Source organism: Bufo bufo, chromosome 10 (assembly GCF_905171765.1).
Source record: "Bufo bufo chromosome 10, aBufBuf1.1, whole genome shotgun sequence".
NCBI classification, from domain to species: domain Eukaryota; kingdom Metazoa; phylum Chordata; class Amphibia; order Anura; family Bufonidae; genus Bufo; species Bufo bufo.
In genome coordinates, this window is record NC_053398.1 from 141,303,495 (window position 1) to 141,322,213 (window position 18,719).

Below are 18,719 nucleotides of genomic sequence, written 5' to 3' on the forward strand. Positions count from 1 at the left end.
TTTGTCCCCGTTGACGACGAATGGTGACAAAACAGAAGCGTTTTTTTTTTCTCCGGTATTGAGATCCTCTGCCGGATCTCAATAACGGAAAAGTATAGACGCAAGTGTGAAAGTAGCCTTAGGCCTGTGATGTCACGTTGATCGGTCACATGGTCTAAGTGCAGCTCAGCCCCAGTCAGATGGATGGATGGATAGCGCCGAGGCCTCCTCAAACAGCTGATCGGTGGAGGTGTCGGACCCCCGCTGATCTGATATTGATGACCTATCCAGAGGATAGATTACCAATATTAAACACCCAGAGAACCCCTTTAAACTCAATAGAGTAATCGATCAATGGATCCGCTGGGTAATCGAACTCCATTTACACGTACAGCAAAGATTCATTCCCTTCATTAAATACGATAAAGACTATTTCAGAGCCGGCCAGTCCTTTCTTCAGCTTGTGTCCAGGTTGTGTTTCTTGAGCACCCCCAGGCCAGTAGTTAGTACACGCAGAAAATGAGGTCTACACGATGGGTGATGTTGGGGAGCAGTGTCCTGACATGGCTGTAATTCAAAGCAAAGCACGAAGCCCATCGGGGGCAGGACCACATTCATGTCAATCATCTAACGTAACCTGAGACATTTCTTCATGTTCGGCTTAGAACTGTTTTTCACCCTGATATTTAGTAATATGACAACATTCCTGAGGATGGCGCCGGTCGTGCTACAGTAAGTTTGTGGTCATCGTCTTTGGGAACCATAAACATGGTGGCACCAAGTCTAGTTACAGTGCGTTATCCACAGAGGCTTCCTTTGAAGACCTCCCTTCTCGACTTTCTTCAAACTCGGTGGAACTTGTCCACTTATTGTAGACCAATGTAAAATTTGCTGTTACTGATCTGTTTCGTTCCTAACCTAAAAGAGAGGGAGAAGCAAAAGTTTAATTTACAGTATGGTCACCTGAGAAAACGAACCCGATGTCCAGTAAATTCATGTCTACTGCCTCCGAAACCCCAAACACCTGTTCTTGGTCAAGCGTTCCCAATATCGAGAGGGGATAAGCCACTGCCAGACAGCTTCAGTGGCAGCTTATCAACCCTGAGAACAAAAGGATTGGACTTGTTGAAATCCAGCACACCAAATCCTTCTTTCCTCTGGCGGCACATTTATTAAGACCAGTGTTTTAGACGGTAAAACCCGGCGGTGGTTCCCCCGAAGTTATGAAGAGGCGCCGGCCTCTTCATAACTTCTGCGTATCCACCGCCGGTCTAAATGTAAGACAGCAGCTTCCTTGCTGTCTTACATTCAGACCTTTTAGGACCTTTAGAAAATGGCAAATGAGATGGGCCGGCCAGCCTGTCCCCTTGCCCGCCCATGCTACCCGCACAATTTCAGACCTGGCGTGAACAGGGAAGAAAACACAGATTGTGGCGCAACTAGCTGTTGCCCGCAATCTGGTCCTGAAATACACCGAATTCTAGCGTATTTCATTAATAAATGACCCCCCACTGTGTCTGGCATTCAACTGAAAAGGACATTTGGGAGGAACATTGTGACATTTGACTTGCTGTCTGTCCACTAACCAATCGGATCACCAGGAATATTCTCAGCTGCTGTGCTGATTGGCTATTCTGATGTCCTGTTTAGCTGTATGCCAGGCATGTCGTCGTCGCCTCCATAGTATTGATCTGCAAGCTGGGAGCTCTTGGTAGCTCTTTGTCCCTTGAGTCTCATGAAATTTGGAAGGAAACAGATAATTCTTTAATACAGCTCACGATGTGACTGGAGTATAGGAACTGATTGTGTATTTGAAGTATCATTCACAATATGTAGACTGTTGCAGGTGTCGTTGTACGAGCCGCCCCCCCCCCCCCTTGACATTAGGCTGCGCACACGCTTCTTGTTATCTCCGGTATTTGCACTTGGCACTCAGAGCGTGATGGATTTCTTGTATTAATCATACGCATATTTTTTACCTTAGGCACAATTCACGAAGAACAAATGGTTTTATCATAAAAATTGTAGCACGTTGCTGGTCAGCATTAACCTACAGTATATATCAAGGGGAGAAAAACAGAACTGGATCGCACATCCACAATGCTATGCTTAGATCTAATTAAACTCTCTTCTCAGCGCAATATTAAAGTGTACAGCCCCCCATACTGCATGCTGTACAAGACGCATTAGTGTACATTTTGATCAAAAGGCATAAGCCCGCTCACCACGTCAAGTTGCCTCTTAGAGCGGGACCTACTCTGACAAAAAGGCGCAGCTCAAAGCGGCACTGCCCTAGTAGGCGGCAGGACCCAGGAATCAAACAACAACCCTGCTGTCCGACAATACCCACCAGCACAGCCCGACAAAAACAAAGGCCACTGCACCATGTGAACAGTTGTCTAACACAACATGTCCATTGCTATCAGGAACTGCAGGTCAATTACCACTTATATGCAGACTTCTGCGAAATTAAAACCACCTGTGCCGAATGGGAGAAGTGCTGATACCAGTAATAAAGAGGAAAGATTCAACATGCATATATCAAGGGGAGAAAACCAGAACTGGATCGCACATCCACAATGCTAGGCTTAGATCTAATTAAACTCGCTTATCAGCGCAATATTAAAGTGTACAGCCCCCCCATACTGCATGCTGTACAAGAGGCATTAGTGTACAGCAGGGGTGCTGTTTGACTCCTGGGTCCCGCCGCCTACTAGGGCTGCGCCTTTTTGTCAGAGTAGGTCCCACTCAAAGCGGTAACCTTGACGTGGTGAGCGGGCTTATGCCTTTTGATCAAAATGTATACTAATGCCTTTTGTACAGCATGCAGTATGGGGGGGCTGTACACTTTAATATTGCGCTGAGAGTTTAATTGGATCTAAGCATAGCATTGTGGATGTGCGATCCAGTTCTGGTTTTCTCCCCTTGATATATTAACCTACAGTAGTTTGAGAAAAAATACCATGGCACGCTCGTATAGTACTGTTTTTTGTCTTTATTCACAGGTGTTCCAGAATTTGCACAGTAACGGGTGACACTAGTGTCCCATTCCTCGTATATGGACTTTGCACAGAAGGATTGTGCATTTCTTCTGCATTCCTCTCTTTTGATTTTTACTTCTGTATATATTACAGGCTGTGAACCAGGTCCATGTATTGGGACTGAAACACTAGTGTCCGCCATTATTATACATTTTGGAGCGCCTTTGACTAAACAAAAGTAACATTACTTGCATATAGGTGGGTGCCGTGATATTTTTTCATAAAGTATTGACAGAGTATTCCTACCACTGAGCATCCACCAGCCTACCCGGGCTGCCGACCGGTCTCTTCACTAGTATTAAAGGGCTGTCTCAATCCAGCAAATAGCATTTATCATGTAGAGGAAGTTAATACAAGGCACTTACTAATGTATTGTGATTGTCCATATTGCTTCCTTTGCTGGCTTCATTCATTTTTCCATCTCATGATACGCTGGTCGTTTCCATGGTTACGACCACCCTGCAATCCATCAGTGGTGGCCATGCCTGCACACTGTAGGAAAAACCACCAGAGAGGCCGGCAGCTATTCCTATAGTGTACAAGCACAGCCACTGCTGTGGTGGTCGTAACCATGGAAACGAGCAGTGTCTAATGTGATGGAAAAATGAATCCAGCCAGCAAAGGAGACAATATGGACAATCCCAATACATTAGTAAGTGGCTTGTATTAACTTCCTCTACATCAGGGATGCTCAACCTGCCGCCCTCCAGCTGTTGTAAAACTACAACTCCCAGCATGCCTGGACAGCCTACAGCTATTAGGGCATGCTGGGAGTTGTAGTTTTGCAATAGCTGGAGGGCCGCAGGTTGAGCATCCCTGCTCTACATGATAAACGACATTTGCTGAAGTGAGAGGACCCCTTTAACTTATGGACATAAGCGGCTAAGTCACCTAATATTAAATCACAGTCTGGGGAAAAATTAATTTTCGCCTGTGCTCCTGGATCCTTATGTGCAGTAACAATGTGCAGGTATTCACACTAAAAACCCTATGATTACATTATCTGTATACTGACAAAACTGTGACTTCATTATGACATCACTGTTTACAGTAATTGCTCAGTGTACATTTTGTGACATCACTGTGCCTGTATACTAACTGCAGTGTGATGACGTTATGACATCACTGTGTACTCTAATACCACTGTGTACATTACGGCATCATTGTGCCTCTACACTGACAGCACTGTGGCTGCATTATAACATCTACACTGACAGCACTGTGGCCAAATTATGATGACATCATGGTAGCTTTACACTGACATTACAGTAAGTCTATACTCCCAGCAATATGATTACATTATGACTTCACATTACCTCTTCACTGACAGCCCTATGACTACAGTATGACATCACAGTACCTCTATACTCCCAGCACTATGATTACATTATGAAATCACACTACCTCTACACACCTAGCACTGGCTACATTATGACATCACAGTACTATCTACACAACTAGCATTGACTACATTATCAGATCACGGTACCCCTACTTGCCTAGTACTGGCTGCATTATGACATCACAGTACTTCTACACACCTAGCACTGACTACATTATGACATCACAGTACTTCTCCGTCCTAGCAGTGACTTCATTATGACATCACAGTATCTCTACACACCTAGCACTGGCTGCATTATGACATCACAGTACTTCTACACACCTAGCACTGGCTGCATTATGACATCACAGTATTTCTACACACCTAGCAATGACTTCATTATGACATCACAGTACTTCTACACACCTAGCAGTGACTTCATTATGACATCACAGTACTTCTACACACCTAGCACTGACTTCATTATGACATCACAGTAATTCTACACACCTAGCAGTGACTTCATTATGACATCACAGTAATTCTACACACCTAGCAGTGACTTCATTATGACATCACAGTATCTCTACACACCTAGCACTGGCTGCATTATGACATCACAGTATCTCTACACACCTAGCAGTGACTTCATTATGACATCACAGTACTATCTACACACCTAGCACTGACTACATTATGACATCACAGTACTTCTACACACCTAGCACTGGCTTCATTATGACATCACAGTAATTCTACACACCTAGCACTGACTTCATTATGACATCACAGTACTTCTACACACCTAGCAGTGACTTCATTATGACATCACAGTACTTCTACACACCTAGCACTGACTTCATTATGACATCACAGTAATTCTACACACCTAGCACTGACTTCATTATGACATCACAGTACTTCTACACACCTAGCAGTGACTTCATTATGACATCACAGTACTTCTACACACCTAGCACTGACTTCATTATGACATCACAGTATCTCTACACACCTAGCAGTGACTTCATTATGACATCACAGTACTATCTACACACCTAGCACTGACTGCATTATGACATCACAGTACTTCTACGCTGGCAGCACTGACTACATTATGACATCACAGTACTATCTACACACCTAGCATTGACTACATTATCAGATCACGGTTCCCCCTACTTGCCTAGTACTGGCTGCATTATGACATCACAGTACTTCTACACACCTAGCACTGACTACATTATGACATCACAGTAATTCTACACACCTAGCAGTGACTTCATTATGACATCACAGTACTATCTACACACCTAGCACTGACTGCATTATGACATCACAGTACTATCTACACACCTAGCACTGACTGCATTATGACATCACAGTACTATCTACACACCTAGCACTGACTACATTATGACATCACAGTACTATCTACACACCTAGCACTGACTGCATTATCAGATCACGGTACCCCTACTTGCCTAGTACTGGCTGCATTATGACATCACAGTACTTCTACACCCCTAGCACTGACTTCATTATGACATCACAGTAATTCTACACACCTAGCAGTGACTTCATTATGACATCACAGTATCTCTACACACCTAGCAGTGACTTCATTATGACATCACAATATCTCTACACACCTAGCACTGGCTGCATTATGACATCACAGTATCTCTACACACCTAGCAGTGACTTCATTATGACATCACAGTATCTCTACACACCTAGCACTGGCTGCATTATGACATCACAGTATTTCTACACACCTAGCACTGACTTCATTATGACATCACAGTACTTCTACACACCTAGCACTGGCTTCATTATGACATCACAGTAATTCTACACACCTAGCACTGACTTCATTATGACATCACAGTACTTCTACACACCTAGCAGTGACTTCATTATGACATCACAGTACTTCTACACACCTAGCACTGACTTCATTATGACATCACAGTACTATCTACGCACCTAGCACTGACTGCATTATGACATCACAGTACTATCTACACACCTAGCACTGACTACATTATGACATCACAGTACTATCTACACACCTAGCACTGACTGCATTATGACATCACAGTACTATCTACGCACCTAGCACTGACTGCATTATGACATCACAGTACTATCTACACACCTAGCACTGACTACATTATGACATCACAGTACTATCTACACACCTAGCACTGACTGCATTATGACATCACAGTACTATCTACGCACCTAGCACTGACTGCATTATGACATCACAGTACTATCTACACAACTAGCATTGACTACATTATCAGATCACGGTACCCCTACTTGCCTAGTACTGGCTGCATTATGACATCACAGTACTTCTACACACCTAGCACTGACTACATTATGACATCACAGTACTATCTACACACCTAGCACTGACTACATTATGACATCACAGTACTTCTACACACCTAGCACTGACTACATTATGACATCACAGTACTTCTCCGTCCTAGCAGTGACTTCATTATGACATCACAGTATCTCTACACACCTAGCACTGGCTGCATTATGACATCACAGTACTTCTACACACCTAGCACTGGCTGCATTATGACATCACAGTATTTCTACACACCTAGCACTGACTTCATTATGACATCACAGTACTTCTACACACCTAGCAGTGACTTCATTATGACATCACAGTACTTCTACAGACCTAGCACTGACTTCATTATGACATCACAGTAATTCTACACACCTAGCAGTGACTTCATTATGACATCACAGTAATTCTACACACCTAGCAGTGACTTCATTATGACATCACAGTATCTCTACACACCTAGCACTGGCTGCATTATGACATCACAGTATCTCTACACACCTAGCAGTGACTTCATTATGACATCACAGTACTATCTACACACCTAGCACTGACTACATTATGACATCACAGTACTTCTACACACCTAGCACTGACTGCATTATGACATCACAGTACTTCTACACACCTAGCAGTGACTTCATTATGACATCACAGTACTTCTACACACCTAGCACTGACTTCATTATGACATCACAGTAATTCTACACACCTAGCAGTGACTTCATTATGACATCACAGTAATTCTACACACCTAGCACTGACTGCATTATGACATCACAGTATTTCTACACACCTAGCACTGACTGCATTATGACATCACAGTACTTCTACGCTGGCAGCACTGACTGCATTATGACATCACAGTACTATCTACACACCTAGCATTGACTACATTATCAGATCACGGTTCCCCCTACTTGCCTAGTACTGGCTGCATTATGACATCACAGTACTTCTACACACCTAGCACTGACTACATTATGACATCACAGTACTATCTACACACCTAGCACTGACTGCATTATGACATCACAGTACTATCTACACACCTAGCACTGACTGCATTATGACATCACAGTACTATCTACGCACCTAGCACTGACTGCATTATGACATCACAGTACTATCTACACACCTAGCACTGACTACATTATCAGATCACGGTACCCCTACTTGCCTAGTACTGGCTGCATTATGACATCACAGTACTTCTACACACCTAGCACTGACTACATTATGACATCACAGTACTTCTACACACCTAGCACTGACTTCATTATGACATCACAGTAATTCTACACACCTAGCAGTGACTTCATTATGACATCACAGTATCTCTACACACCTAGCAGTGACTTCATTATGACATCACAGTATCTCTACACACCTAGCACTGGCTGCATTATGACATCACAGTATTTCTACACACCTAGCACTGACTTCATTATGACATCACAGTACTATCTACACACCTAGCATTGACTACATTATCAGATCACGGTACCCCTAATTGCCTAGTACTGGCTGCATTATGACATCACAGTACTTCTACACACCTAGCACTGACTTCATTATGACATCACAGTAATTCTACACACCTAGCAGTGACTTCATTATGACATCACAGTATCTCTACACACCTAGCAGTGACTTCATTATGACATCACAGTATCTCTACACACCTAGCACTGGCTGCATTATGACATCACAGTATCTCTACACACCTAGCAGTGACTTCATTATGACATCACAGTATCTCTACACACCTAGCACTGGCTGCATTATGACATCACAGTATTTCTACACACCTAGCACTGACTTCATTATGACATCACAGTACTTCTACACACCTAGCACTGGCTTCATTATGACATCACAGTAATTCTACACACCTAGCACTGACTTCATTATGACATCACAGTACTTCTACACACCTAGCACTGACTTCATTATGACATCACAGTACTATCTACACACCTAGTACTGACTGCATTATGACATGACAGTACTATCTACACACCTAGCACTGACTGCATTATGACATCACAGTACTATCTACACACCTAGCACTGACTACATTATGACATCACAGTACTATCTACACACCTAGCACTGACTGCATTATGACATCACAGTACTATCTACGCTGGCAGCACTGACTACATTATGACATCACAGTACTATCTACACACCTAGCACTGACTACATTATGACATCACAGTACTATCTACACACCTAGCACTGACTGCATTATGACATCACAGTACTATCTACACACCTAGCACTGACTGCATTATGACATCACAGTACTATCTACACACCTAGCACTGACTACATTATGACATCACAGTACTATCTACACACCTAGCACTGACTACATTATGACATCACAGTACTATCTACACACCTAGCACTGACTACATTATGACATCACAGTACTTCTACGCTGGCAGCACTGTGACCACATTATGACATCAGAAAGACAAACTCCGCTCGTGATCTGTGAATCATTGAGCCGTCCTCTTATGTCACATTAAAAGGATTCAACTCCGTTGCTGCTTGTTTATGTCAGAAATCTGGATGACAGCCAATATAGTCACCAGCCCGTGCAGGTCCTGCCACCCAGCTTTCCCAGTCCCCAAATGGCAAATCTGCCTATTTGTGCAGGGGATACATCCAGCAATCTAATGCTGAGGACCTTAGGAGACCAGGATGTGTTGTCTTCATTTTTTTATCCTCACGGTTTTGAAAGAATGAAATCTTTTTGACCGCTCTAGTTGATTTTCCCAGAACACAAACCTTTACCTTAGAAATCAGGATGAACCCGAGGATTGAGCTTTCCGATTCCTGCACTGGAATAAGAGAGAGATAAGGAATAATTCTAACAGTTAGTTAGTTTCCCTGCTCAGAGCAGACATTTAGGGCCAGATTTATCATTGCACTTACATCTTACTCCACTGTTACATATGTCCAAAGTCAGATTTATTAATGGCCCTTTAATACTGTGATAAATGTGGTTTGACGGTAGCAGTTTATCCTTCAGTAAGCGGCTTTACAAAAGTCGCACGTCTTTACGAAAAAGTCGCATGTTCTATTAAAAAGTTGCATTAGATAAGCATGGTCCTCACTGGAATGAAATTGCGCAATTTTTTGGCAACTTTTTTAAATTGTCGCAATAGTAAATCTGAAAACAAGAAAACACGCCCCCACTTTCAGAAAACTTTCGAGCATAGCGCAGAGCCAATAAAAGTCGCAAATGTTTGCTCAGTTTTAGCGATTGTGCAAAGATGTGCGACTTTTGCACTCCATTATTTTGACTTGAGCAAATGATAAATCTGGCCCTTAGTGTCTGTACAATCCGTCACCAGCTGAAAACTCATAAAACTTACCTATGACTGGCTCCTTCCCAAGAATTCACCTGGTTTCTTATATAACCTCGCAATTTTATCACATTCCAACCCATAAATAACAAAACCGAAATAAGTTGACACAGATGGCACTAGACTGACTCATTTGCATACAACCCTTCTCTGAACTGACGAGGAGAACTTGACTTACAGGGAAGCTGCCAACAGATGGCGCCAGAGAAGCAGCTCCTTCTTCTGACGGAGACATCATGTGCATACTTTTTACCCAGGGACTCCGGATGGAGAAACAATTCCTCTCTAGTACTGTATATTGTGAATGTTATGCAGAAACTGAGATGGAGGGGGGAGCGGGAGTAGTAATTGGTGGTGGAGAAAATATAGATCTTTACTGTGAGCATACTTTTTTGGGGTGGTAGAGGTGTTCCCTAATAGACGTCTACAGTGAGAGCATCCCATCAGCCAGGGTAGGGAAGACTAAGGCTAGTTTCACACCAGAGTTGTGAATTTCAGCAGAGAACAGCCTGCCGGAATTCACCGGATGCAGGTTGGATGTCTGCCGGCCCCATTAAGTATAATAGGGTCCAGCGGACACTCTGTCCACATGCGGCTGGCAAGCGGAGAACCTGCCACACACAAAGCACTGCTGTCACGGACGTTCCCGCAACAGGTGGCAGAGATCGGTGAGACTGGCAACACGTGGTTTGATCTGACAGGTTTTCCTTGTGGATCAATAGGCGTCTGTGTTGTGTCTGGTAATGGCCTCACCTCTTGCTTCAGGTGTTGCTAATGTGGTCATTTAACCTTCCTTATTTATAGTTGCTTCTCCCACAATGCTGTGCGGTCTATAGCTTCAGTTTCAGTTGGGGATAGCTGGTGTGCGGATCTCGGCAGAGTTCCTGGTGATTCCATTGCTCCTTTGAAGTTAAGTCTTTCCTTTCCCTTTTGTATTCTGTTTGGGTTCTGTGTGTTGCATTTCCCTGTTGTTTGTATTAGGCCTGAAGGAGACTCCTGTTCGTCCTTCCTTTCGGAGGAACAGGTAGTCTCATCCCTGCCAATACTACCAGGGTCCTATAGGGCTAGATAGGCAGCACAGGAGAGATCAAAGACCGTCATCTTGACCTCCCAAGACTTACCTAGAGTGACATACCACAAGTTATGCCATTTGAGTCGAGTGACTTTACTCCTAGTGACTATATAACCTGTGCTCGATTTCCACTGACCTCTGTCAATGGAAATCACATCAGTATTGGAATGGACACAAACGCACACACAATTTTTTGCCGGCTACTACGTTATGGGCGCATTAAGTTGCTCGCATTGTGGGGGTCAATGCTGGCTCTTAGGCTCCTGGAGAAGTCACAGTCAAATTCTGACTTGAATCATTCCTACACTGGAATAATTTTGGATAATATTCACGAGATAATGTAAGAAACTAGAAGCAGGAAAATATATTGTTGCATACCTGTAGTCCAGTCTTAAAAATAATAGTACACCTGAATTTTTAATTCCTAACATCACCAGTATTAGAAATAATTGCCACCGCCAGTAGAGAGCATGCACAAGTAGTAGTAAAAGTGTAACTATCACCGGACAAGCGAATAATGACATTTCCTACAAACCAGCCCTTGTGAAAACTACTGCAGGAGAGACACAACCCAAGAGTAAGTCATCACATCAAGGACATAGAGCCACTATTTCGGAGTGCCAAGTGCAAAAGGACAGAATGTCAGCTGCCACCACCAGTGTAAAGCTTTTGGACTTGGGGCAACCTACAAGTCCCAGTAGGCGTGTGTGATTCAGATTTGTAGATAATACTGGTCCAGGTTGACCCAAGATACTGAGATGACACCACAAGCTCCATCTTTGCTCCATGCTTACCGTTTACCAGGATCTGGGACTGCAGCTCCACTGCCTTCCAGCACATGTTGCCTATTGGGTTCTCTGCCAGGTATCCCCCTTACGGCCTTGTGCGTGTCGTATAATGCCAGTTCATTATTATGGCCCATCATAGCGGATGTTGAATACAGCTCTTCTCCTAGTCCCTTTAAGAAAGAACGCGTGATTATCCATAATTATCAGTAAAGTTCTTAGTATGCCTAGAAAACGTGCATATACAGTCTTTATGTTGTAAGCTCATTTTTGTCCTCTAGACTCTTCCTCTTAATATATTTTTTGATTCAAGAAGAAGCTAATTTGAGTCCGCCATATTTCCAGTCAGTTGCTCGGTCACAAAAACTGACAAGCATGTATCTTCCCGCTTTCTCTGGCCATCCACCCCATTCTCATTTCTCGATGATTAAATCTGCAGATATTCTTATGTGCATATATATATATATATATATATATATCCCACTAATCCATCATGCACATTATAGGAATGCCCTATAGATTCAATGATACCTGTGCATACTACAGGGTGGCCCGCTAAAAAGTAGCCTACCTCCAGCGATAGTATGACAAGATGAACAAGCAAGTGGATTGTTTTTTTCAATTACCCACAAGCCACAAAAGATACGAAAGTGGTCCCCGTTCAGGTCTCTGCCTCTTTGGGCAGGTCGGATTCTGTCGGCCGATACTGCTGGCGGCTCTTCAGAAGTGATGCCGCAGAAGAACTAATGTCCTGCTTTTTCCAACAAGATGGGGCAGCATGCCTCACCTCGCGGAGCTCACTTGGACGGGTTCATGAACTGTTTACGGAGGAGCGAACTGTGAGCGGGGGGTTATGGGGCCACCACGTTCCCCGGACTTGTCCACATGCCATTTTTATCTGTGGGAAAATTTAAATCAGAAAGTGTCCGCTAACAATCCACATCCCCGGGAGGAACTCGAGGAGAACATCACAAACCCCATCCACAGCATCACTAGCGGTATCAGCCAACAGAATCCGACCTGCCCAAAGATGCAGGAACCTGAATGGCGACCACTTACAGCAACTTTTCTGACTTGTGGAGGCGGGCTACTTTTTTGGGAGCCAGCCTGTATTATGCACTAGTATATAGCAATATCTTGGTACATTTAAATGGGTTGTCCGGTGAACCAGGACATATCCCCTTCTTCTCCCAGGCAGCCCCTCTGAGATGAGCATTGGAGCATTCCATCCGCCGATGCTCTCCCTTGCCCTGCACTGAATCGTACAGGGCAAGGTTTTTTTTCTGCAGATCTAGTGACGTACCCAGTCTCTGCTAGGCGGAGGCTTCCGCCTAGCAGTGTTCTCGGTGATGTCACCGGCACTAATGGGCGGGCTTTAGTGCTGCCCTAACCTGTAAAACAGGCTAGGGCAGCGCTAAAGCCAGCTCATTAGTGACTGTGACGACACCGGGAACACTGCTAGGCGGAAGCCTCCGCCTAGCAGAGACCCGGCACGTCACTGGAATTCACTTACTATTGATTGTCCAATCAGATCTACTGGAAGTTTCAGTAAAACACAATATTTTTGTTACTGCTTCAGATCTGTCCCCAGCAAATTTCACATTGAGCAGTGGAAAGGACTTTTATAGGTCACGTTTAATCAATTTTTATTAAAGTTTCACAAAAGTAGAGAAAAGAAAATAATATAAACATAACAAAGGGCTTGTGCAGCGTCCCACTACGTGTGTGTGGGCACTGCTTAAAAGCACTTTTTATCTTAACAATTGTATTGTGCGGTATTGTATGACTTTGTATTAATGTATCTGCAAAATCCCTGTTACCAGGCCGATTAGGTGTAATTTATACATCCCACCACTAGATGGGGATAAAACTTAGGCCATATATATACTTAGGGCCTAGTTAGAGGTCTCTCTGAGGAGATCAGACCAGAGTGGAGTTCAGGGTTGAGAATGGATGCAGATCAGAGGAGGTCAGATCAGATTAGTGGGAGAGAATGTAGAGTGAAGAATCCATGACACAGATTAGTGAGTGGAGCCAACTCCGCTAGGAGGTGATACTCAGATGTGAGGCGCAGAAGAGCGTTTTCCTTCTGTGGCCGGACTATAGACTTGCATCCCTGACCAGTAGAAGAAGAGTTTGCCTCCCTGGAATAGAAACAAGCTTCCTAAGGAATCATCGGTGATAAGAGCCATTATTGAGGGCCACAGAGACCTTTGCGCATGGTGGAGGACTTATAGCTTCTGGCAGCCACACCATACTTCTGATAGACAGTTGAGTTTACCTGTCCAAATGTTCAGCTTGTAGGGAAAGGACAAGGAATAGGATCCAGCACATCAATAGGAACAAGGTACACCTGACCCACTGCTCCAAACTAAAACCTGAAAAGCCTAGAAACAGTGGATTTTCAGAACCAACTCTGTAACATTAAGAGACTGTATTTTTGTACTGCTGCAACCAAAGTCATCAACAGTAAAAGTTGTGAGTTGCATTTCACCACTGTCTACCTCATTATTACTACTAATGGTTGTACCACCATTAACGGTACTGGCGTCACGATACAAACCATCAAGGGACTCAGCTGCAACAAGCACCCTAAGCACCCCTAACATCAAGGGCACCTCAACCACCATCTTGGCTGATGCTTCCTACCACAGAGCGTGCCCCGGAGGATTTCGTGCTGTCTACCTCAACACTGCGCTGCCAGCCCAGGGAGGCTTTCTGCTAACCGTGAGTAAACTGATGAACTGTGTGTTATATTTTGGCCCCTCATCGGTCCACCGTGCACCTCACGTGTTGCCCCTGCGCTACTGCCCCCTCCCCCCATTTTTTGGTCTCTCCAAGGTATGTATATATGCCGAAGAAATAGTAGAAAGCCTTTGCATTAACCACCATGAAAGTAATTATTAGACCATGAGCAAGAATGGCATTCATACAGTATAAATGGAAACAGATCAAAAGATTGTTAGGTCCATGCAGTACTGAGCTTATACCCTGTCAAGGGGGAGAGAGCAATTTCGGCATAAATAAAATGCCTAGGGGGCTAGGCCAATTGAGTCATAACAAACTGTCCAAGTGTCAATCAAGCTGGAAAGAAACAGAGAGAAATTGTAGTTGGAAGAACAAGGAGAGAAAATGGGAGGGAGAGAGACAAAAAATACATTTGTTTTAATTGCCTGTAGGATGTCACACCCCAATCCACTCCCACAGATGGAAACCAAGTCAAAAACTCAGGGGAATGAAGGTGATCCAAGGCTGCCAAAGTCTCAGAAATTTGTAGAAGTAACCAGAGGTCTCCACAGAAAGTTCCTCCATGTGAACCAAATGGGACATCTCCTCCTGTCATTCGGACAAGAAGGGGGGGGGGAGGGACCTCCAGTGACGTGATATGACTGTTCTAACAGCAATTAGGGAAAATCGAGGTCTTTCTTCTGAGAACCAATAGAAGATATAGCAGTGCTGCCTGTGCTGAGCCCACCAGTCTCTTTCCTGTAATGAGAGTGTACGTGGAGAAAATCCTATCCGGGACTGAAGGGTAAAAGAAAATACCTTCAGTCTGTGTGACTGGGACATAGTTAAAGTTCAGTTCTTTATCCTATGCTGAGAGGAAACCCAGTGGCTCCCCATGTGAACTTGCCAGTTAAAGTCGATATACTAAGAAGATGGCATGTGCAGGTGGGGATCACAAGATGTAGAGTCCCTCAAAGAAAGTAAGGGAGGACAAGAGCAAGGCTCCTACCCTGCCCAAGGACAGAAAAGATCGAAGTTGGTTATATTCTAACCATGAGAGATTAAGGGAAGGAGATGTAACTTGTAGCTCCGAAAGTGGACGAAACTCTGAGCCTACTAGAATCGTGTGGAGCTGGGGTTCGTCTGTTGTCCTCTAACCGAGGAAAGACTCACAGTGGCGTCCTGGGGGAAATAGTGGGTTAGAAAAAAGAATAAGTGATAGAATGTTTTTCCACACTAACCTTCTCCAAAGCCATAAGGTGATGCATTAGGATGTGCAGAGGAGGCACTTTCGGGTCCCTCAAGAGGCTGGAGTCACTGCGTGCCCTGTGAGGGATCTGAGAGGATCGGATAGACTTGCAGCACGTGAGTCTATCTGACAGGTCTTTTAGTGTTTCCTTTCTGTTTGTTGTTGTGGGCTGGATTCCACCTCTCCACAGGTTCTGCTCGTTAGCTGTTCAAGAGGCTCTATTTGAGTCCGCCTCTTACTGCCGACTTTGCGGTTGATATTTTCCTTCTGGAGTTCTATGCTGGTTGTTTTTGGATCCTCTACTTCCCGCTCGTCTCAAGCTAAGTTCTCCTGTTTTCTCCTTTGTGCGTGTGTTGCTTCTAGGTCTCAGGGAGACGCTGGTCCCTTCACGGTGGAAGGTTCCGGCTGTCTCATTCCCCGCTCCCTAAGTTAGGGTTTGCGACAGTGTCAGCAGGGCTTAGGTTCCAGCGTATAATTTCGTTCACCATCAGGACTTGCTTATACTGTCAGCAGTCAGGGAGAGGCTCAGGGATTGTTAGGAGGTTACCATTCCCTCCTCCCTCCTTTGGGGCCTAGTCTGTTTTCCTGTTGCTGTTTGTTTACTTGGTGTCCCTCTTATCCCCATCTATCGTGACAGCTGGATCCATAGGAGAGCCTGAAGAGGTGTGTCCACAAACTCCTGCTCCAGGGTCACCCAGTGTTCAACATCTTATAGGCGGATAAGTATAAAATCCTGGTAGTATGACTTTTACATGAAGTCCCGTTTCCATCTTAGGCCTAATCAAGGTTTGGAGTCTGATCCAAGGTCTGGATGTTCTCCAGCTTTAGTAGGTTAAAATTCAATTCAAGTGTGGATGTTAATAGCAGACAAGTTGTTTAATGTCTATTGCTGTGTTAACCCTTGTTGGTACTTCCCTTCACCAATGCAGTTAGAAAGTAAAATGTCTTAGTAAAAACATTTCCAAGATAGAAGATTTCTGAAAGCTGCACTTTTCCATAAAAAATAAGGTCAATCCTTATAATTCAGCATTTCTTTGTGAATGCTTAGCGAGTCCACATAGAAATACTGAATGTCCATCTAAATGTCCTATATGGTTGAGTATTTTCTTGATGCTACTCATGACATAGTGGATGGAATAGAGCTGGGTTTGGCCGATTCCAGAATGTTGTGAACCAGTGGTGGATAAAAGAAAATCTAGTTGGTAATCTCATAAAACCTTTTTGCTGCCAGGACAATTTTCGCAAATAAAACTTGAATTATACATAACTCAAATACAAAGTGTAATGCTTTGTAAAAAAAAAAAAAATGTATAAAACTCCATGTTTGTGGCTGGAAGTCTCACCCAAGCAGGGTCTAAGACACACAGAAGCTCCTAATAATAAAAGTTTGGGTTATGCAGAGCTCATACATGCTACTGACGGAAATCATCGCAATCCTGATGGCACTAATGACGTAATCAAATGTTTGTGGGCAAGGGATGATTGGATGTGTAAGTGTTCATCTTATCACTACTTTAGTGGAAAACAATGCTTCTCTATCCCTTACTCTAGTCTTCCGAATTGGTAAGAGGGGTGACATCATGAAGAAAAGTTCCTGTATCTTTCCCTCTGGGATCACTGGAGGCTGTACAGGTGAAGAGATGACGGTAACAGGCTGTGATTGGTATGAGAGGTGATAACAGGAAAAAAGTTCCCACCTCTCCTCTCCCTGGGATCAGTGGAGGGTGTGCACGCAGCGATCGTTCTTCCTGATGTTGCTTGCAGGTCCTTCCCTCCCTTAGAACCAGGAAGTCAAAATTTCCATGCTGCTCCCCGACTTCAAAGAAGTGCTGCATCCCGAGTAGTACTCTTGGAATATCCTTTGAAATCTAAGGTTCTGGGTTTTAATGCCATACCAAGAACTAAACTTTAGCTTTGAAGCAATGTCATACATCCTTGGCCATGAAAGGGTTAAATGCCTAAAGACCGGTAAAGACTAAAGTTTTTCTATCTCTGGTAAAACTGCCTACGCCATGAGTTTGGATAACTCTGCTTTGCAGACACCTCACGAGTTACTGAAAGTAAGAAAATGTAAAGAAAAGCTTCCCATTCGCTTTGGAATGCATAAAAAAAATAAAAATTGAGTTGATATTCTTTAAAAATTACCCAATTTTCCTAAATTGACAACGTAATCAGAAGAGTAATTTAGACTTTGTTAGTCTCTTCAACAGATCTGTGCTATCGAGGCGCAGAAATGTCTGTTCCTCGAGCCATCTGTAGGCCTTTATGATCTCCCATTTCCCGTCTAAGTGTCTGCAGATGTGCTTTTTATCAAAGCAGGCCTACTATTAAATTATAACAGTTTATTGAGGAGTTTTCAAGTCACAGAACAGATGGATCGGGCCGCGCCGCTCATGTTTTAATTCCGCATTCAGATTACATTGGCAGAGTGTTTGACTCTGTAACGGTCGTAAAGATTCACGGTTCATCGTAGATTCATCAAAATATTTTCAGACCCTCCTCCTGGTGAATAAAACGTCCTATTTAGGATAGTTCAAAAGCCATTGAGGATGATAGATGGTCCTTCCCAATGGCTGCCCCGAAGAAAAAAAAAGTGATGTATGGAGATTGTACGGGATTCAGCGCGGCAACGATGGAATAAATTGGCTTCATTCTGTTCTCTAGACTGACTGAGGATCTTTCACCAATTAGATGGTATATTCTAAGAGACCCCCGAAAGCAGGCTCACAATAATCTATTTGCCCCTGTTGGCCGCTTCTGTTAATTTTTTCTGACCTCCGCT

General features: G+C 43.8%; 1 protein-coding gene across 2 annotated transcripts in view; it reads right to left on the bottom strand.

Moving 5' to 3' along the window:
• Positions 1-199: 199 nt before the first annotated feature.
• Positions 200-18,719, bottom strand: part of PLCG2 (phospholipase C gamma 2) — a 126,946-nt gene continuing 108,426 nt past the window's right edge. The window contains exons 32-34 of one of the 2 annotated variants that reach the window (XM_040410531.1): positions 11,971-12,134; positions 9,530-9,576; positions 762-897 (exon numbers count right to left, since the gene is read on the bottom strand). In XM_040410531.1, coding sequence (XP_040266465.1) covers positions 9,531-9,576; positions 11,971-12,134 — 210 coding nt within the window. In that variant the 3' untranslated portion in view covers positions 762-897; position 9,530. Of the gene's footprint in view, positions 898-9,529; positions 9,577-11,970; positions 12,135-18,719 lie in introns of both variants that reach the window. The other variant, XM_040410530.1, reaches the window with a different exon arrangement.